Raw genomic sequence first — 23,243 nt, forward strand, 5'->3', positions numbered from 1 at the left:
TATGTGACTGCCTTACCTATGATCAAAGACCAACTCAAGTACTATCTCTTTTATGAAGCATTATTCAATGGCTTATTATGGGTAAAGTTTTAAAATAATATAAAGGAATCTATTTGAAATGGAATACTTAATATCAAAACAAAACATATATGTAGGAAGACATGAGGAATCATTTCATTACAAAGAGTTAAAAGCTCATTTTGGGTTTTACACAGTTATACAATTAATATGATCAACCTAGATAATCTGCCCTATATAACTCAAACCAATGACTTCTACTTTGGAAACTTTGAGATTTTAACCTAGCTTTATCACTATATCACCTTATTCTAAATAGACTATGTGCCCAGGATATTATAGTTAGGCTGGGATGCCAAGGTTTTCTATATTTAAAATGCAAAGTTTAGGCTATATTGTCTCTGAAATTTCTTGCAGCTAAAGGTCTGTGATCCTATATATATAGCTCTAGTATTTTAAAGGATCTGAAAGTGAATCCAATCCAAATCAAAATTTATGGAATTTCAATACATGCCTTTCACAGAAGTAGATGCTATCAGGGAAACTTCTTTGAAAGGCTTCATGAACAAGACGGCCCTCAGATCAATCATTGTGTGTGAGACAGTCATATACCAACAACTGTGAAGTCCAGATGGAGTCCATCAAAATAGAAACAGCTGAGAGTTGCTAGTATTTTCATATTAGAGAGTCTTTAACTTGACTTGACTTTGCAGTACATGACAGTAGTGAGAAGCAGGCAGGGATCAAGGAACAATGTAAAAATGATACTCTATAGAGAAGAAGAATCTTTGAAAGTTTTTGAATTAAGGAGTATCATGAGTTCTGCTATTTAACTGAAATCAACATTGAGGCAAAGATGGCTCTATTTTTGATAAAATGCCACAGCAATGACACGAGTGCTTATGTTTACTGAGAGTGAAGAGAATTAATGAATATGAGGAGAGGTCTAATAAAAAATACTGTTTTCAAATAATTTATACATATTATGTGTAGTTTATTTCTTGTAATTTATCACTCTTCTGTGTTGAAAATTATGAACACATAAAATTTGTCAACATGGTCTTATTTTAAAATGCCTGTCTTGGGCTTACCCTGTGTCTATGGAGTGCCAACTATTGTTTAGGGAAAGACTGCTTACCCATGCAAATATAAAACACCCATGCCCTTTTTTAGTAATGGAATTTAGATAACTCAGCTACCATCATGGGAAAAAAAATAAAATGTTTTCCTTAACTGGGTTGTTTTGCCCTTTTCTGCTGAACACACTTATATCCAGGTCCATTGGTTAAGACATATATACATAAACAAAATTTCATATTTTTCAAATTATGACCAAAAGACTAGGAGAGTTTGCTTACACAGCAAGTCAGAAATATTTGTAAAGAGTAAATTAGAATACAGGAAAACAAACATTGAAGAAGGCTTTCAAAAATAGCAATTCATTATAGAAGTAAGAGCTGAAAGATATGAGCTGAGGAACATAAAACAAACAGCATTTATATAATAACTGTTGATATTTATAATATTCACATGTGAAAAGATTGAAAATATGTAAAATAAAATGCCAACTAGTTAGTTGAAAAACCAGTTTAATTTTCCTTGTGTTCTTTTAAACTTCCTTCTCTTCTCTATGATAGTCTGTATTTCTGTTCCTCTGAGAATTCCCTCTTTTCTAATGACTCTGCTCCCACCTCAATCTGGCTTGAAAGTCAAAGACTTAATGAGCTGCTGGAGGTAGAGAATGGACTTGAGGACATGGGGAGGCGGAAGGGTAAGCTGGGACAAAGTAAGAGAGTGGCATTGACATATATACACTACCAAATGTAAAATAGATAGCTAGTGGGAAGCAGCCATATAGCACAGGGAGATCAGCTCAGTGCTTTGTGACCACATAGAGGGGTGGGATAGGGAGGGTGGGAGGGAGACGCAAGAGGGAGGGAATATGGGGATATATGCACACGTATAGCTGATTCACTTTGTTATACAGCAGAAACTAACACACCATTGTAAAGCAATTATACTCCAATAAAGATATTAAAAAAAAAATGAGCTGCTGGTATCTATTCTCTTCTACAGATGTAATTATTGTGACTACAGTCACCAAAAAAATGGTTTCTTATTCTCTTACTATGTGATAAAAGAATATACCATATTTCCCTCTTTTAGACCCAAACAATGCCATATTATGGGCAAAATTTTGAAACGATAGAGTGAAATTCTATTGTAAATGAATTATTGAATACCAAAACCAAACAAATACATAAGAGGACACATGAAATCATTTCAATAGACAAATGAAGCTTATTTTGAGTGTTATACAAAATTGTCCAAGTAGTATGGTCAACATAGATAATCTACCATATATGACTCAAACCATATACTTCTGCATTAGGAACCCTGATATCCCGTTTAGCTGTCTATATCATTGTAACATACTGAACCATTGCCAAATTATTTCAGTTTGTGTTGTGTAAAATAAGTCCTACTCTCTACAATACTAGCCTATAGTTTTGGTTTCTTCGATTTCTTCCTCCAGGTTCTGTGTAACTTAAATGTAGACAAATGCTATCTGACATGTTTTTTCTCAATGTCTAGTGGTAAAAATGGTTCAGATTTTTCTAGTGATGCGTATTGTTTTCTTTTAAACATATTCATTAATATGTATAAGTACATTAAGCCAAATAAAATCAACTTGAAAATGAAAACCAAAATGTGTATTTGGTAGACACACTGGTTTGCTTAAATGAAATACTAAAATATTTTGCTATTTTTTCAAATGTTAATATGCAACCAATTTAACCTATCCTAAATTCTTTAATGTGATTATTTATTCAAAAAATTGTTTTATAGGCTTATAGAATGTTTTACAAAAATCTCTGTCTGCTTTCTTTAAGTGTTATCCTAGCATAACCATAGAATAGAAAATGTGGTTTGTGGGTCTGGATTGTTTCCATTTCATATTCTCTACATATAATTATTTTAGAACACTATTTCAATATGCAATTTTGACAAGCAGAGTTATAGAGGCAGTTGACATTAAGTGTGGCAGCAAAACCATTACATTCCATGTGTAACATAACCATGCCTTTCAATTCTCTTTCTGTGCCACCTACTGAAAGTGTGACTTTGGACAAGTTATTTAAAAACTCTAATCCTCAGTTTCAGTTTCCTTTTCTGTAATATAGGGATAACAATAGTACTTCATAAGATTGGCTGGAAGGTTAAATGAGTTAAATCATATCTAGTACTTAGCATAATATCTAACCTATAGTGAACATTCCAAGTTAACTATTATTTTTACATAGTTTTTATGTGGCTAATTTTAATCAAATTCTCTAATGATTTTCTCTCACAAATAATAAAATAGCATCAAGGTTCATGTCAGTAATATAAAACTGCCCATGTTTTAAGTAATGCAATGATACATTGTCATCTTTTTGTTACAAAACATGAGAATTCAGCATCAGAAAGATAATTTCCATGTGATGAAGGACAATAGATCAAGCAACCTAAATTATCTTCCCAAGGAGTTGTCTGCAAATTTCCACTTTCCTTATCATGCTCATGCCAGGTATTATGCTGCTCCATATTCAAAGTTCTGCCACAGTATGGACAAAACACTTGCCTTTGATTCCCATTTGGTTTTGACATGAGGTCGAAATTTCCAAATTACTTTCCTCAGTACTAATCCTGAGCAAAACTAGTCATGGAAGGAGGAAATACAAGCAGTAAAAGAATAGCCCACTCTACAGTGTACTACTTCCTTATGCTAGTTTATCTAATTTAATTTCCAAATGCTCAGCTTTTTCCACAAGAAAACACAAATCATGTATCCGAAAGGAAAGCCCGTGCCAATCGAAACACTGCCAAAAACAACAGGCAGAAAGCAATAAATGTATTAAAAGAATAAGCAGTATGGCTATCTTTTGTCTCCTGGCCATGGAACTTTGAGTTGATGGGATCACCTGGTTATGTATGACACAAAGTAGACATAACCTCTAGCATTAGCTCTCTTTTGGAGGCTGCTGGTGATCCATTCAGCCAGATTAGAAAGAGTCCAAGAGTGTTTCAACCAAGGTGCTCAGTCAAGTCCTGCTAGAGAGGAAGTGGTTGCCCTTCCTCTATCATGCTCCCTCCTCCACTGCCCATGCCTTTCAAAGTTGCTCATTTAATATTACATATAAGTACAGGCTGCATAATGAACAGACAGGCTCATTTTATGTGGCCAAATGGTTTGCTCTCATGTGTGAATTGCCCCAGTGCAAGTGTGCTTCTTGATCTCCTAATGGGCAGAAAACTAGAGAAGAAATAGTCTGGCTTTCTGAATGCCTGTGATTCTTATGCTCTAAAAAAAAAAAAAGAAAAATCCCCAAAACACAAAACCGAAAAACAACCCTTTTAGAGATAAAATTCATAATAATAGTATATACCATAATATTGAGGCTTTATAATATCCCAGGTGCAGAGATAAGTACTCTACATTCATTATCTCATTTAACAGCCCCTTGAAATATCATTAGCCTTTAATAAAATTGAGGTAAGCTGTTCCAGGTCACAATCTCATTAAGTGATCTTTTGAATTTGAATGTTTAAGTTTTTAATAAAGTATCAATAATAAGGCTTTTGTCTCCTTTAATACTCATTTAGTCACTTATAACTACTTTTGATGCATAATAATGTATTGTTCACTGTTTCTAGATACTGGGGAAACAGTTGTGCATGACACAGAGCAAGATCCTGATCTCATGTTACTCATGGGAAAGTGGAGGGTAAAGAGACACATATATTACATAAAGTAATTCTACATAATGTTATATGCTTTTTAGAAGTTAAAATAGAATTAGGAGATAGGCAAAGGCTGTGGCAAGAGTGAGGGGAATACTCCAGATAGAACTGAACCAGGAGAAGATAGGGAAGGAAAGCATTTCAAGCAGAGACAGCATCCTGTGTCGAATATTTTTTTTTAAGTTAAAGCTTAAGGTTTTTGAGGGGCAAGAAGGACAGACAATGTGAATAAAGCATAAGGCAAAACTCCACACTGTTTTTTTTTTCATACTAAATGAGGAAAATTAAATTCAAAGAACATAACTTACTAAATGACTTTTTGATTCTGCAGCTCTTACTCTTATGTTACATCTTAATGTTCCATCAGCAAATGTTAGAGATGTAATATCCAGTCATTCTTGGGTTTTGTTTTTCCTAACTACTAAAAAGATGCTACAGTTGGGAGGATTTACTTTGCTTTCTCTTCATATATAGTCATATCAGTGGGTATGGTCTAGGAAAATAAACTATGTCTGCAAGAGTAGGAAACCAGATTGCAAAACATATTATGATTTGGGGAAGAAAGATGTTATATTATTTGTGTTATCTATTTCAAATTACAAAATTTTAGTGCATTCTAATAACTGTATAGTTTTTTACACCAAGCAGTGGATCATTAGCATTTGTTCTCATGAAAATTCAGTTATGCTTAAATAGTGCTTACATTTAAATATATGTTGTAAATACACTTATAAAGAAGTTGCATATTTATTAGAAAATCAACAGAAATATGTAATCTTTAACATTTAGTTATAATTTAAATAATAAATTTACTCTTTAAAATAAGTCCAAATTCTTTAGATCAGTTATATTTCCATACTTGGGACTCTTCTCCATAAACCAGTACTAGCAATTACATTATAGAGGAACTGTTTTTTTTAGAGTAAACCCATTACTTCTTGCACCAGTTTGTCCTGATTTAAATCTGATACTCTAATGTGGAAATGTAATACTTTTATTATATAATTACAGTGGACATATTTTAAAAGCTTTCCAGTCAAGACTCGCATTCCTGAATAGGAATGCTTTCAGCTCTCATCACGTTCAGTTTGAGAGGGAAGGATTTTTCAGCACATTGATTAACTTCATTAATTTGTAAGTAGACTCAGTGAGTATGCTCTAATAAAACATTATATGAAAAACTATAACTAACAATATCCAGTGTTAAGCTGAAGGGAGTCTAGAATACATACAATAGAATAGAATGTATCTCAGAACTGTAGTGCACAACAAACTTACAATGAATACACTCTTACCACAAAAGTGGAGAAAGCAAGGGTGGTCCTGGGTAGGCACTCAGAGGTATGTTATTCAAGGATCGCTACATGACTGTTTCTGAACTCAGCCATTGTAAGACTTCTGACAGTGCAGATTTGCCAGGTTTTAAACAACTTATTTAAGTGATAGCTCTGATTTGCAAATTCAGGGACATCAGAGCATGATTTGTAGATACGACTCTCTATTCTCTGTTTCAATGTAGGATTTCTTTAAATAGTTAGCTTTATTTAAAACCAATTTAAAGATTGAATCATGAACAGTTTTCAGGAGAATAGTTATAGCTTAGAGAAGAAAGCCATACTTGTTCTAATTCAAGAGATATATGAAGAAACGGGAAATGAGAGAAAGGTTCACAATATTGATTGAATATTTTCAAATATGATCTAAAAAAAAAAGAAAGGTGAAAATTTGTGTCACTTGTCCTGGAAAGCAGAAATATAAGCATTAAAGGATCATTTTATTAAGTTGAGAAATCGATTTTTTGCTGAATTTTATTCAGGACTACCGAGAAATGGTATCATCTTCTACATAGTTGTAAATATGCAACTTGGCTTTAAAATTATTTAGAATCACTGTCTGAAATGTCAGCAAAATAAAGATGGTTTTTAAAAAAAGAACTACCTTTTTCCTCATGCAAGTTACCTGTGCTCTTTTATGTGCAAGAATATGGAGCCTTTTGTCTGGGTTGAAAGTAAGAGCAAGATTTGCTATGCTCTCAGATTTTAAACAGTAATTAAAATATAATTTATAATTAATTCTGGTAAAGCTTATTTTTTTTTTTTTATCTAAAGGGTTCTGCTTTGTTTTTCCAAGGATCATTATGAGTAAGAGTCATTGCCTCTTAGGGTTTGGCAAATCCCAAATTTCTGTCTCTCTCTCTTCCCCTCCCTTTCTGTTCCCTTTCTTTTTATCTCCCACTCTCCTTAATTGGCTCTAATATAAAACTGAAGTATATCTGGTAAATAGTATTTCATGTTCTCTGCTTCTAATTTAAAGCATGGATGCGTAGTAGACTTTTCTTTTCTCTCTCTACATAAAAAATAACAAACAGTTCCATAAATCAACTTTTTATATGGTCTTGGTTTTTATTAGGATGGATCAGTGACCCTCACTCAATTAACAAAGAAAAAAAAAGTTGCGTCTACCCTAGACTATGCAAGAATGACTGCAGTATGAGGAACTGGGTTCAGAAGCAGAAAGGAGATATTGATAGATTTTTGTACACACAGTGATTTTATGTGAAACATCAGCTCTCCTAGGAATTGTTTCCAGGTTAGTTGGAAGAAAGCTAAGATTTCTATTGCTCTTGACTGTATGAACGTGCTTCATTAACCATTCAGTTAAGCATTTTCTGAGATGGCCTTGGTCTTCTTTGGATCTAGCTGAAGGGTATCCTATGTTATTTTACACAGATGCTTCTACTGGTTAGAATTGTAAAGAGTCTTTCTCTAATGTCTTTCTTTGTTGATGGAGACAACAAAGGCCAGACAAACTCAAGGGACTTGTCCAAGGTCACAGAGTCATGGGAAAGTCTGTCCTAGAAATGTTTCCAAGTCAGTTCATGTCTTCATTCCTTAAAAATGTATTAAGTGCCTACTATGCACGAGGTTATGTGCTAAGCCCTGGAATGTGTAAAGAAACAAAGCAGTGATGATTCCTGCTCTCATGGAGCTAAATTTGTGCTGTTCTTTCCATTATTTCCTGTTTTAGCGGATAGTTGTTTTGGGTTGATAGTGGCTTTTCCTATTTTAGTAGATAGTTCTGGGAGTATATATTAAAAGTACCTTAAAATCAAAGACCACAAATTCTTTAATACAAATTCAAGTACTGAGTAAGCTATGTGGTATCTTGTGGGCATTAAAAAAGTTTTATTATCTTTGACTAATTTACTTAACCTCAATTTTTTCCTGATATAATTATACTATGGTTTATAAAATTTTTCATTCATTGTGTACTTATTTTTCTATGTGAACTTTATAACAATTTCTTTAAAAATGTGGTACACATAAAACTAGAAACTGTGGGGCTTCCCTGGTGGCGCAGTGGTTGAGAATCCGCCTGCAGATGCAGGGGTCACGGGTTCGTGCCCTGGTCCGGGAAGATCCCACATGCCGCGGAGCAGCTAAGCCTGTGAGCCATGGCCGCTAGGCCTGCGCGTCCGGAGCCTGTGCTCCGCAACGGGAGAGGCCACAGCAGTGAGAGGCCCGCATACCAAAAAAAAAAAAAAAAAAAAAAAACTAGAAACTGTGTTCTTTAATTATGTTTTAAAAGAGCCCACTGTTAAAATACGCCATTCAGGGCTAAATATTTATATAAAATCTTTTAATGGACTAATAAGAAAGAGCAAGAGTGACAACTATGCCAATAATAGTATTTCCCAAACAAGACTCTCCACTTCACAATGCATATATATCATCTCAGCTATGATATAGATACTAATAGAATCTGCATTTTAAAGATGTGAAATTGAGGATTAGAGAAATGAAAGAAGCTGCTCGATACTATGCAGCAAGTAGCTGACGAAGGTGGAATCTAAGACAAGATGTGCCTGTTTAGAGAACATACTCTTAACCACTCACCTGTAGTGAAGGCTGTCTAACACATAAAAAAGTATTTAGAATGGTATACCTAGGCCTAACTTGACCCAGGTTTCTCATGTTTTATATAAAGACTGAGAATGTATAATAAAAAAGAAAAATTAATTTGAAGCTTTGCTTCTTTCTGGTCAAATTCTCCATTTTTAAAAGATTACTAAAGTCAAATACAATTACTAAGCCAAACAGAAACTACACAGATGGGGAGGAGCCCTAGATAACTTAGTTAACTACTTAGAATATAAGTAAAATTAGGTGTTGAACTAGATAATCTCTTCAGTTTTCATGGCTTACAATTTCTACCTGTTGAAATTCTACCCTTTATTCAACACTCATTTCAGTGAGATTATCACCTCAAGAATCTTCCAATTCTATGAGTCAAAATGAGTCTTTCTTTCCTCTGTCTTCCCATAGCTCTTTGTAGCTCCACAGCAATTTGGGGGGCTTTTGTTGTTGTTGTTGTTTACTTTGTATTACTATTTATATAGGGATAATGTTAGATGACTAAGTAGTGTAGTCTATGTGCCTACATGATTGATATTGTCTAATGACCAAATTAGTACCTTTTACTGTATATTGAAAGTTCGCTACATGCCAGGTACTGTGTGTGTCTTCTCTGCCCAGTATTTTAAATGTTAGGACTCATTATAAAGAAACAGGCTAACTGAAAAATAGAAATCAGGATAAGTCCATACTATTAGTAAGTGGTGATGGCAAGATTTGCAAATATCCCATGTTTTTAATTACTGTATTACACTATCCATTAAAATTAACTTGTGCCTGAAATCAAGTATATATCTATCATGCTAACTCACCATTAAAGCTTTTTTATAGTTCACTATAGAAAATGAATACTTAATTGTAGTTTCAGAATAAACTCTAAAAATAAGCAATGCAACTAGTTAAAAACCTTTTATGTAGAGGCCAAGAACCAATTTCCATATATTGGCAAGATATTTATTTGCTTTAATGAGGTTTTGCCTATGTAGCATGTCACAAATCTTTTTTCTAAAGAATCGAAATTTTTAGCAATTAACATATATATATATTGCATATAGTATTCTTGATTTTTAAAAAAAGAAAACCTGCTCTTTTTCTGAAAAAGATAAGTTCTATCAATATGTTGAACATGAAGACGATGTTTGGGGCAACATGAAATTTTTAGCCTCTCTTTTTAAAATGAGAAATACGTCTACAGAATGTATCTTTAAAGCTAAAGTACTTAGCATGTATATACACAATTTCAGTTTTTTAAAAAGTGTTTTTCTATGGAGAAAATAAATTAAATTAATTCTGAAGTTTAAAATTTTAACCCTTCAATTTAAAATTACTTGTATTGGTTGAATAGCATTTGCTTTTTTAAATATAATATATGTAAATACAGATATAAAAATATTGAACCAGATTTTCTTTCAATTCCTAATCAATAATAAATGTAGTTTATCTGTGTAGATTGCTTTCAGCTTGCAAAATACTTTCACAAATGCTAACTTTCCTGATATTGAAATTATGTATTTTTTTTTTTATTAACTTTTTCATTCTCATCTTCTTTCCTAAATTATAGACTTGGGCTTGAAAGTAGCATTACAGATCATTAGGTGCAGCTATGAACCCAGTATAGAAATCACCTATTTCAAAATTCCTGCTAGGTTGACACTTAATATCTGAAAATCTTGGGTGACAGAAAGGTCAATTGGTCAACAGATGGTTCAGTCTATTTTGTTTGCCTGTTAGAGTTTTTTATTTTTTTAAATTGAGCCAACTATTTTTTTCTCTCTGTTATGATACAAACTCTATTCCCATTTTAGTCTTTCAGATTATTGAAGTTATCTGCTGTTCCCTGTTTAGTTTGTCATTTGGCTTAACATTTTTGGTACCTTGACTCCCTGATGAGCAGGTATTATTTTCTTTAATTTCTTCACTGTCCTGATAAGTCAGTTCTATGACATCCTCTTTTCCTCTTACAAAGTCAGTCCATAGTAGACAGAGTAAATGACTGGTCTAATTAGAGATTTGAAACTGGATACTTTGCATTTATGTATAGTCTGGCTTGTAATATTGTTTTCCTTTGGCAGTCCCACTATTGCCTCATTAGTACACAGCAAGAATTTGCTCAGTTAAATCATGGCTTTTTCATAAAGAAACTGTTAATTTTACATTTGGTTTTATGGAGTTAGTTTAGAACTTTATTTATATCCTTAAATTTCAAACTTGATTGGAACCATAGGACTTGGAATTCTAGGACACCCTTGTCATCTTTTTAACTACTGATTTTGGCATGCAATATAATTGCTATATTTAACTTTTTAACTTTGTGTCCTTCAGAAATTTAATATGTCTGAATATTTTGGCTTATTACATGCAAAATAAAAAGAGATCACTTAATCTGAAGGGTCTCAGCTGTATTAGTATTAAATCTGAAGAGATGGTGGGCTCCTAAATGGTAATTAAAAATTTATTCCACATTCAGCACAAACTAGTTACAGTTTCGGAAATACTACAATAAAAAAATCACAGAGATTTCACTGAGGAAATGATGGTAAGGTTTATATCTGAAAGATGACTACATTTAACTAGAGTAGAGGATCAGGGAAGAGACTATACAGAATATTCAATTATAGGATACATTAATGACTTTGATTTTATATAAATTATAATAGGAAGTCTAAAATTTTTAAAGCAAGGGATGACAAAATCAGATCTATATTTAATATAAATCTTTGAAAATATTCTGGCTGTGATGTTTATCATTGAATGAAGGTGGTGAAAGTGGACTTACTGAGGCTAGATAAGACTAGGTTGGTGGTGGTAGCAGGAGAGATGAAACAAAATGGATAGATTGGAGGACTATTAGGAGGTTTTAACCACAGAGTATGAGGAGAGAGAATGATAGGGAGGAAAACTGAGATGGTATGAAAGATTGCTCCTAAGTCTATGGCTTATGCAACTAGATTGCTGGTGGCGTTATTTGTAAAGATGAGTCGCTCTGGAAGAAAAACTGCTTTGGGTTAGGAGAAGGTAGATAGTATGAATTTGTTTTGAACATGTTGATTTTGAAATACTTTTGAGATGATATATCTCAAGAGCCATAAAAAGATAAATACCCTTTCACCACGAAATCACAAGTCTGGGAATGTAGCCTAAAAAAATAGTGTAAAATATGGGGAAAGTTATGGCTGAAAATGTCCATTGCAGTGTATTTTATTAATAGGAAAAGCTGGAAGCAATGTTAATTTTCAAAAATAGAAGAATGATTTAGTAAACTTTTGTCAACATACTAAATGCAATATTAGTTAGCCAATTAAATAGCCAATTAGCCAATTAAATGGTTGTTTTAAAAACTTCTTAGTGACATGGAAAGAATTATATAATGCTAAGTTGTAAAAATAGTTAAAATAATTTGTACATTACAAATAAAACTGAATAAATACAAATGAGTATGAAATAAAACTGGAAAAATAAATGAAATTGCCCAACAGTGTATTAGAATTGTAAGTGTATATATTTCTTTTCTTTATTTAAAAATTTATTTTAAAAAATTAAATTTTTCTCAATTTTTAAAAATATTGCAAATTTAAGTGCAATTCTCAAGATTAGTTTGTTTTTAATTAATGGTTGCATTCTTTTTCCTGAGGTTAGAAATATTAAAACATAACCTTTTTTCCAAGAAACTTTTGAAGATAGTCTTAAGTAACTCTTATGATTTCTATTGTATGCCTTTAGGGTAGAGGCTGATCTACTTTATACTTAGTCATGGTCATAAAAGTCTCCATGTTAGAAAAAGAATCTTAGCTGATATTAGTTACATTTAAATTAATCTTCTCTGTGTTTGTATGTGTGGTAATATGTAATTTTAATGAACTAAGAATCTGAGTTCTAGAGTACTGCATAGATTTTAGGGAATTACTTGTATCATTTAGTTCGAAGATCCAAGAGAGTCATTTTTTCAAATTTAGATACATTCATTTTTAAATTGTAAAGATTTTGTTTTCAGCAATAAAAAAGAAAAAATAACTGTATCTTTCTTAAATTTATACTGAGATTTTGAAATTTTAATTTTATTTTGTGTTTTTAAATTTACTAAATTAAATATTAACTGAGTTTTAGTGCCATATTTTACCAATAAGTTTGTAATCATCAGTAACATTATTTCATTTGTCAATTAGCATAAATAATTTATCACTGTAGACCTGAGGACTTTATTTAAAAATTGTCACTTTGGAAAATGGTTTATTTTCCAGTTTTCAATCTATTAGACAGTCATAATGAAGTTTTTCGTACTCCAAAATATTCATTTCAAAAATCTTACATAGGGGCGTCCCTGGTGGCGCAGTGGTTGAGAGTCCGCCTGCCGATGCAGGGGACACGATGCAGGGGACACGGGTTCGTGCCCCAGTCTGGGAAGATCCCACATGCCGTGGAGCGGCTGGGCCAGTGAGCCATGGCCGCTGAGCCTGCGCGTCCGGAGCCTGTGCTCCACAACGGGAGAGGCCACAACAGTGAGAGGCCCGCGTACAAAAAAAAAAAAAGTCTTACATAACCTAAGAGTATATTCAAGAGTAAAGACATGAAGTTTTATTAAACTGTATGTTAGCAACTGATATTATGTAACTAATTATAAAGGCAGTGACTGAGAATTGACAGTTTGTTTTGAGCAAGAACATTTTGGTAATTTGTTACAAAATATAGTATAGTAAATTTTATTCTTTAAGAAATGTTTTCCATATTTTAGGAAAAAAGTCTCTTAAACTTGTTTAAAAAAACAAGTGTTTAGGATAAAAAGTCTCTTCAACTTATTTTGAACACAATTTAGTAAAAAAAAAAGTCACTTTTTAAAATGTACTCAAATGTTGAATAACCTTTATTCAGAGTGGAATATTTTTAGTCGGTTTCTAATGGTGTCTCAATAATGTCATAAATCAAAAGTGCCATTAAAATTCCCCAAGTTATAGTTAGGGAGTATGAGACCTACATGTACAGACTGCTATATTTAAAATAGATAACCAACAAGGACCTACTGTATAGCACAGGGAACTCTGCTCAATGTTATGTGACAGCCTGAACGGGAGGGGAGTTTGGGGAAGAAAGGATACATGTATATGCATGGCTGAGTTGCTTTGCTGTGCACCTGAAACTATCACAACATTGTTAATTGGCTGTATCCAATATAAAACAAAAAGTTTTTAAAAAATTCCCCAAAGTAACTGATATTAAAGATTCTTAAGAAAGTGCAAGTTTCCAAAAACAGCAATTATGATGCAATCTCTAGATCCCATGATTTTGAACCCATGAAAAATAATCGTTGGTTGGTTTGTATATTATTTCATGTACTTTGAGTATCTGATGAACTGTGGGCTAAAAGCTGGTGCTCCAGTTACAGATGAGCCTAACATCCAGGTGTCTAATAATTTCTGGATTTGGATTATTTTGATGTGCAACTACTACTTTAGTTGGTTCTGAAGCTGCCAATGTTCCAAGATGATTGTTGAAGAAGGAGAAGGAGGAGAAGCAGGGGGAGAGGGAGGAGGAGGGAAGAGGGAAGAAGAAGAAGAGGAAGAAGAGAGGAAGAGAGAGACAATGACAGTGACACTGGTGATGAAGATACAATAAAATATAGCTATTCTCTATTCACACTGCATTCTTTAATTGCTGGTGGTGATCAAAATTATGAAGACCATGTTAATGCATAAGATAATTATGCATTTTTAGAATTTACTTTCCTGTCAATTAAAAAAAATCACAGTTGATAGGTTGAATCAAGAAATTGGAGGAAGGCGGATAAATTGGGAATTTGGGATTAACAGATAACACTACTATATATCTGAAATAGACAAACAACAAGGTCCTACTGTATAGCACAGGTAACTATATTCAATATCTCATAATAAACCATAATGGACAAGAATCTAAAAAGAATATATATATATATATATATATATATATATATATACACATACGTAACTGAATCACTTTGCTGTATATCTAAAACACAGTAAATCAACTATATTTCAATTAAAAAAAAAAAATTGGAGCTGACACTCCCTCCACCCTAAAGAAGAATAAACTTCAGGTATATTTCAAAATATAATTTAACTATTTTAAAGATGACCCCCCCAAACCAGGAAAATTAACCTAACCATAATATATTGAAATTATTATTTTTAATAATATATATTAAATGTCATTGCTATTTTTTGCACAGAATACCAGTTCTTAAAATGTACCATGTATACGGATACTAAAATTGACCAAGAAGTTGAAAATTTAATTAGGAAGGCCTATAATATTTGACAGTTTCCAAAGCAAATAAGGATAGGTTTACATATTCATTTTGGCTCCCTTTTTACTGCATGACTTCATTCTTATATGCGTACTCATTTTGTAAAGTTAGGCTTCAGATATTTTATCAATCTCCTTTCTCTACATTTTATAAAGTCAAGATAAAGTCAACATATTTCAAATTATTTTAAACATTCAATTTATTTTAAACATTATAAATCATCTATATTTCATAAATTTTATCAGCACATGAATAAACATGCATATGACACTGCATTCACCAAAGATAATCAGTAAATTTAAAAAAATTTTACATGTACTTACTTGAAATAAAAGAATATACCAAGTGAGATAAGCAGTGACGCAATAGATAATCCATGTCCAATTATAGTCAGATAAAACAAATTCAGTGCAGTCTGTAATTTGTATGAATAAAAAAAAATTAAGGCTCATATCAATACTATAATTCTACATGTATATAAGCTCAAAATCATAAAATAACTTATATTTTTAAAAACATGGGATCTGATAGCCTTACCATTTAGTTTGCAAGCCAGTGAGTATTAGAATACATCTGGAATGAAGAATTTCTATGAAAATTTATCAGGTGATATCAAAATTTATAAATTGCTCTTTTTATTTAAGAAATTAGAAGTCACATATTAAACATATGAAGAAATAAATTTCTTGATCTATGTTGTATAAAATATGAAAACCAACATTTATCATTTTGGAGGACATTGCCAATTTTCACTCTATCAGTTTGTGCACCTTAAATCAATGATTTTTGTTTGTTTGTTTAGACTTAAATGCCAGATAAGGCTTTCTTTCCTGTTTTTTTTTTTTCCTTTGACAAATTTGAGGCTCCAAAACAAGTCTCAAAACAGTAATTTACAGGCGCCTCTGATCTGTACAAATAAATTTTTAATCTTGGTTTTGACGTTTTCTCTGATTTTTGTCTTTATTCTATTGTAACTTACCATTTTATTGTGTATTTTTATAATTCTCTTCAAACCCTTCTCTGAATAAGCAAAGAATACATGATTTATAATTATGAGAGCTGGCAGTTATCAAATGCTTACTATAGGCTTGTTAGTTTTCTAAATATTTTCCTTGTATTAAGTCAATTCTTATGAAAACCTTGTGGATGGGTTTAGTATCCTCACTTTACCCAGGAGGGGACTGAGGCAGAAAGAGGTTAACAGCTTGCCCAAGGTCACAGCTGGTAAGGAGCAGAAACAGGAAGTCAGAAATCAGAACCCAGTTTTAATCACTGTGACAAACTGCCTCAATATACACACACGTGCAAATATACGCAGGCACTTTGTATTGAAGCTTTATTGTTGTGACAAACTGTGACTAACCTTGACTTTAATGTATGATGTTAAAAGTGGGAATGCCAGTGAGGGTGACCTAATAGCCAGTCAGAATGAAAGCCTTCTGCTGAGGGAACAGTGTAAACCCCGCTGGGCTTATCTTGTTTACTTGAGCACAATTCCTGACTGTAATTTTAGGAATTCGGCCACAGATGAAAATTTTCTTTTTTCTTACATTTTTAAAGTATGTTTACTTTGGAAAATTCTAAACTCCAATACTGAGACACTGAATTACCTAGCAGGATTGCTTCCTTGGTATAATGGCCAAATCAATCTTTATTTCTACGAAGATATTTTTGTTCATTGTTTTTATGATGAAAAGGCTTCACAATGGAATGAACACTAGCTAAATTTTCTCCAATATTGTATCGGCAACTAACTTTTAAAATAGTGTAAATTAAATCTGAATTTATAATTATTACTTACCTTCACTTTCTCATGTGTGTTAACATTACATTGGGTATAATTTGTCCATGTTCTGTTGCTTGCTGGATGTCTAAACCAGTTTCCATCTTGGTCACAGATTTTTGTAACTTTTTCTTTAAAGTTAAAAAGGAAACAGTAATTTAGCTAACCTAGAGTTTATTAAATAGATGTCAAGGAGATTAGTATATAAATTTCTGCTTTTACCTGAAGGATCAAAGTCCTGAAAGTAATCTGGGCAGTGCTGCATTGATTCCGTTCCTGCAGCAACATCATTCCAGCACAGCCATCCATCCCAGGTTCTGTTGCAATAAATGCCTTAAGGAGAGAGTAGAAATTAGGGCTTACTAACTCCCTCTAGTTATATAGAAAGACATAAAGTCTTAATGGTAGACTCACACTGACATGGAATAAAGACTGTCTACTGAAGATGAAGACATCATATAAAATCTTTATAACAATTACTTGGATTATTCACAAAGTAATTATTAGAATAACTAATTGTTAAATTAAATTTAGAAATATCTAAAAAATATATGAGGTTTAGCTTTAATTCTAATTCTCAAAGGTAGCTATTTATTTAATAAATCACATGGTCTTTGCTGGTTTTCTTAACCATAAAGTAGTGGTTAATTAGTGTCCCTATGCTTGAAATTCAAAAAATATAGGAAATGGAAAACATGTTTTACTTTAGAAACTGTATTCTTAGGGCAAGTTATAGTATTTTCTGAAGTGAACAGATGAACATTCCAATATTTCCTGTTTCACCACATTAACCCTGACACATACTTATTTAGGTCCCTCCACCAAATTCTAGCTCTTACTTTCCTTCCTTTTCTTTTCAAATGTAGTAGAGTGTTTAATCTCTCATTCTTTTCTTACCAACATTAAGAGAAAGAACCTCTTACATGAAAAAATGTAAAGTTTTTTAAAGACATAGAGAAATAAAATGACCAAAATGTTCCAAAATTGTAACAGTCTGTAATCAAAGCGAGTAATTTTCTGCCTTGTTAGGTAAGCACACATAGATAGAAACTTGAATGTTGCATGAGACATTTATTATTATTAACAGATTTGTACAGCAATCTCAGAATCAATCTAGGCTTCATGGAAGAAGAAAAAGTTCTATTGGCCTGAAAATCTAAATAATTCTAGTTAAAAAAAAAAAGCCTCAGATAGTCTGTTTTCCCTCCTGTGATTTTCAAACTCTTATATAAGTAGCTTGTGTCCATATATTACTAAATAAAATGCATTTTGTGGCCTATCAGAGAAAAATTTCCTGATACCATTTTAGAAAGCCTCACAAACAAGTCCTTATACTGCTCCAGAAGATTCCACAACACTGGCTGCATGATAGATTGCCAGGTCTAGAATTTTTCCCACTGTGTTGTATGGCATTGGAGTGAGACATGAGTAGGTATTCCATTAAAAAATTATGTAATCAAATAGATTTGGAGAACACAAAGTTAAAATAAACATTTCTTTATAACAAGATTTTCTAGAGTATTTAAAATTACAAAGTGTATTATGACTCTCCAAGAGGAAGATTTATTATGCAGTGATCTTGAACTTATTTTATCACAAAATTATTTTATTATAAAACCCTCATAAATATATTCCTATTGTTAAACAATTAGATTTGAAGCTAGCTTTCACACATATTTAGATGATTTGGAAGGTGTTAATTCAATAATTTAATAACACTTAGATTTTAATGGAATAAAGTGAGACGCCAGATCAGTTAACAATTTTAATTACTTGATAATTCAATCCCCATTGAGCTAATATTCAGATAGTTTGTCATTGTCTGGCATATTTTAAAGACATGTTTTAACTGGATATATATTATAATTAAAATATTTGGGCAGATATATCTAACTACTTCTCTGAAGATGAACAAAGTTTATTGTTCAGTTAGATTAAGGTTCCAAGAGTTGACCAATGTGGAAAAATTGCTTTTTTTCTCTTTCTCACAAGCAAGTTCATTTTGACAGTTACAAATACTAATAATAACCTACTTTAAACATTTCATGTATATAAAAAACATTGTATTTTATACTATCAAATATTTTCCCCCAAATTTAAATTCTTTGTTTCCACTGATGGTTTAAAGATTTAAAAATATCTAAAGTCTTCACATTTTGCTTTGTTTCACTATGAGTGTTGAAGTTTACATTTTGAACATAACTCTGGCTTTAGGGTTGCCAGGTAAAATACAGGACTTGTTTTTGCTTTTGCTAAATTTGGCAACTTGTCCTTCTCAGAATTGAAGCATATATATGGCACTTAGTAGGCCCTCAATAAATATTTCAAAAATACCTTAAAAATATCTTAATGGAAACAGAAGCTCTTGGGTTTCATTAGCTTTGCTACCAAATGTATAATACAAAGTATGTTATGTGCAAAAAAAAGAAATTATCTGTCATTTTATTAAGCTACTATCGAGGAGCTTTTGAAAAAAAAGATATACAAATCACATAAACTGAAGATCAACTGTCACTGATTTAATCCAAGACACATACTTATTGGATATTTTAAATATCTTTATACCATAAAAAAATGTTACTAAAAATATCCCTGTCGCACATATTTTTATTAGAATTTTTTAAAAGAGGCAAGATAATTGCATCATAAAATGTTCTTCATAAGTAAATAATTAAAACTGCACATATACCAGAAAAACTAGCAATTAACCCATTTTTAAGAATGAACCTAAGGGACCCGTAATAATGTAATGAGGTAGTTTTCTTTCAAAAATATATTAAATGCATTTAAAATTAGTCATGTTTACCTTCTGTTTGTTGAACAGGGTCTTGCATAATTTTTTGGTAACATTCATATTGAGCCGTCATGATTTTATTTCTAGTAACACCCAGCTGAATTAAGTCACCAGGGTTCTCTTCTTCTGATTCTGCTATGACAATAATCTAAGGGATTAAAGAAAATAAAACTTCAGAATTGTGAGAATGTCTGTGAGAGGCAGTCTGTCACATTGGAAAACAGTAAGTGCGGTGATGTACTGCAGGGTCAACAGACTCTGGGGGGAAATTCCTGATTTGTAGTGTTTGACAATTTCCATGGTGTAAATATCCCTACCATGATCAATTTCAAACCACCACCAAGAGTTGCCAGTGGCCCCAGTGAGCAGCACAGTCCACAGTTCCCTCTCAGAAGACTGTGGGAGCCAGCTCCAGGCCATGTATCTGGAATGCAGACAGCTGTATTCAAAATTCACCTCTACTTTTTGACCTGGGAGTGTCGACAAGATATTTAACCACCCCCTCTACCACCACCAAAACTTCTGCTTTCTTATTGTAAAATGGGATAAAATAGTATCAAGATAACAGAGGGGAAGTATCTGGCACATGGTAAATGCTTAACATTGTTGACATTTTTATAATTACATTTTGATAATCAAAATAATGACAAGTTCATTTATGATATTGGTAAACAGAATTTTTATTATATGCACATAAATAAAGGTTTTAGGTAAGGTATATATTTATATTCTTCTACTTTAGTAGCTTTATTTTAAACTTCACTTATACTTTAATTTCTACATGACTTTTTTTCCTGTTTTGTAGCATGAAGCCTGTATAAACCTTTCTTCAACCTTATTTCTTCTTTGCTTTTGCATAATTCCTATTAATTATTTTCCATAAACAGTTATCTTTCTACTCCTATTTTGTTTCCTTATTTCTGATTTTCTATTCTCTAGCAGGAAGTTGAATTTAATTTAAATTTAAAATAAATGGTAAAAGTCCCTCAGTGTGTGGCACCACTCAAGTTCCACCATCACCTCACCACCATTTAACATTAACTTTTTCATTCTTTGATTGGTTTTAATCTCTTAATAAAGATTTATGCAGCTGTTGTGCTGCACAGTAAGAAATGGAAATTTATAACATCAAGAAACAATTCTTTCCTCCTGTTCTCAGTTTATAGAATTACATTAAATCAATATCATTTTTATTCTTGCTTAAAAACTCAAGTTTGCATATCGTCTGAATGCATTCAAGAGAAATGGTCACAATTCCTTAAATTACAATAATCAGATTGATAATCTGTTACAGAACTACCTACAGGGAACCAACTTTGGCCTGTGCAGCCCATTGGCATGCTCAATGGAGGGTGGGAGCTGAAGAAACAGGAATCCTGTTTCTTGAATTTCAGTCTGTTTACTTAAGATAACATCTAAGAAGTGCAGAATTTGGACTGCTCCTAGACTTGAGAATGTTTTTAAACACAAAAGCTGACAGGAGAATAGTTGTGCTTTTTTCCCCGTTTAGGTTTTCTATATTTTTCTTGAGTTTCTTTGTTTGAATCTTGGTGGGGTTTACTTGGAAACACCACAAGAAAATTATTTGCTGGCACAGAATTAGGTGAGATTATGTCTCTGAGTTTCTCATACATATAATAAGAGTATAGTGACTGTTTTAATGTGAAACGGAGAAAAATAGGAACAAAAATTTCTGTAAATAAAAATAAAATTAAATGTCTATGACCTATGACCCCTCGAGTACAGCAGTTGCTTTTTAGTCATCCTTAGTCTACCCTCCACCTCCAGCCCCATGTCCCCTGCATATACATGCAGAGGCGTGCAGGAGTGTACATACTCACATACACATCTGCCTCAAACTTAGCATCCATGCCTGTCAGAAAATGGGCACTTAATACTTATTTGAGTGAATGGGTGAGGAAATTAATTTAAAACATAGTGCATGATTCCAAAGTGCTTTTCAATCGATATAGGTCAATCAGTTGGCAGAATGGGAGAAAAATCAACAGGTTGGAATTGCTTTTTTAATAGATCTAACTCAGAATCAGCAGGTCTGATTGAAAATATTTCATCTATTATGTACGACTGTACTATAGAGCCATTCCATTTTTCTTTTAAACTCTGGTAATGGCTTTTCTCTGGCGTCCATACATTTGTGTGCATCATCCCTCCACCCACACTGCACCATCATACTGTTGCACCTGCTACAGGACTAAAAGCCTAAAAAGGTACGCTGAAGGGAAACAAATGATTGTGCTGTGTTGATTAGATATAAAAATGCACTTAATTTATGCATCTAATAACTACATGTATTTTTGTGTTATTAGCCTTTATCAATTATGGGTATGTTGGAAGTTAAAACAGAAATAATCAAAGATAGGGAGATACATTAGAGAAATTTATGCTTACCATAAAAAAAGGCAAGAGAAACAGAAAATAAAGGATATACTTTTTCTCCATCATTAAAGCCAAGATGAAATATGCTATATAATATAAATCAAACTGCAATAGAAAACAAAAGAAATATAATTTAGCAATATTTATGAAATAAACATAGATGGCTCTCAATGGAAAACTTTTTACAGCTACACAATAATTTTGCTTTAAGGATTTGATTAATAGTCTTACATAGTACAAATGTTAAGAGCATGGTGGCTTAAAGTGCTAAAGAGCTTAATTAAATACATTTTAATTTAACTTAATTAGCCTTACAAGCAGGAAAGCCTCTTACAGATATATTTTTAAGTAATTAGAAAACATCTCACTTTCTTTACCTTTACCAAAATTGGGATAAAAAGTACAAAGTAAAGAGTTTCACGAGAACATAAAAGCACAAATTTTGATAACATATTTTACTATAAAAGTTTACCTTTGTTTCCGATAAGTATTAACCTTATTTTTAATTTTATGACTCTTCAACAATTTAAGGGAAAAATTTGTATTTGGGCCAATTTCTTGAGAGTTAACATCCATAAGTCATAAAAATGGCCTTATGATTTAATAGAAATTATTCTTCACTTAGCATTCAATTTTTTTAATCTAAAAATAAAAGATTCCCTAAGTCATCTATATTATTAAAATAAGTTTACAGGAGATGGGCAATACCAAATAAAAGTATTTCTGTTGAGTATTTCTAATGATAGATACAGTTGTCTGCTAACTTCTTAATTCTAAGAGACAAACATTGCGGGAGTAACGTGTATAATGCTTACTCCCTATAAGTTCCATGATCAACATACTCTGGCAGTATTTTTATGAAATATAAATGACCATGGTTTAGTCATAAAATATAGTATGTATTTAACTGAATGAGTAAAAAATATTATTTAAAGGAGATAAAAATCTAATCAATAGATGTTTGCCAGTGGACTATGAACTTAGATTTGATTTTGTTAGGAAACATGTCATGATTTTTATTATAGGGCAAATGTTAGAATAAGAATTATAAAAAACTTTTCTTCATTTTACTTAGCATTTGCATTATCACATGCAATGAGAGCACACCATTAACTAGCACACAGAATCTATGCCATTGCTTGCCCTCATCAATGACTTACCTAGAAGAAACTTTTTATTGTAGTGATCTTCCAAATAATGTTTTCTCTTCAGTCAGCTACACTGGGCTTTTATTATTAGCTGATCTTTAAAAAATACAACCAAAAAAAAAAAAGG

At 32.2% G+C, this 23,243-nt stretch overlaps 1 protein-coding gene across 3 annotated transcripts in view; it reads right to left on the reverse strand.

Annotated features, from left to right (window-relative positions):
- CALCRL (calcitonin receptor like receptor) overlaps positions 1-23,243 on the reverse strand; it is a 106,015-nt gene that overhangs the window by 21,302 nt on the left and 61,470 nt on the right. For all 3 annotated transcript variants that reach the window (XM_059052020.2, XM_059052019.2, XM_059052021.2), the window contains 6 exons: positions 23,129-23,212; positions 21,981-22,073; positions 19,584-19,719; positions 17,000-17,110; positions 16,796-16,908; positions 15,318-15,409 (listed from right to left, as the gene is read on the reverse strand). In XM_059052020.2, the coding sequence (XP_058908003.1) occupies positions 15,318-15,409; positions 16,796-16,908; positions 17,000-17,110; positions 19,584-19,719; positions 21,981-22,034 (506 nt within the window). In that variant the 5' untranslated portion in view covers positions 22,035-22,073; positions 23,129-23,212. The remainder of the gene's footprint in view (positions 1-15,317; positions 15,410-16,795; positions 16,909-16,999; positions 17,111-19,583; positions 19,720-21,980; positions 22,074-23,128; positions 23,213-23,243) is intronic.

Source organism: Kogia breviceps, chromosome 2, assembly GCF_026419965.1.
Source record: "Kogia breviceps isolate mKogBre1 chromosome 2, mKogBre1 haplotype 1, whole genome shotgun sequence".
NCBI lineage: Eukaryota > Metazoa > Chordata > Mammalia > Artiodactyla > Physeteridae > Kogia > Kogia breviceps.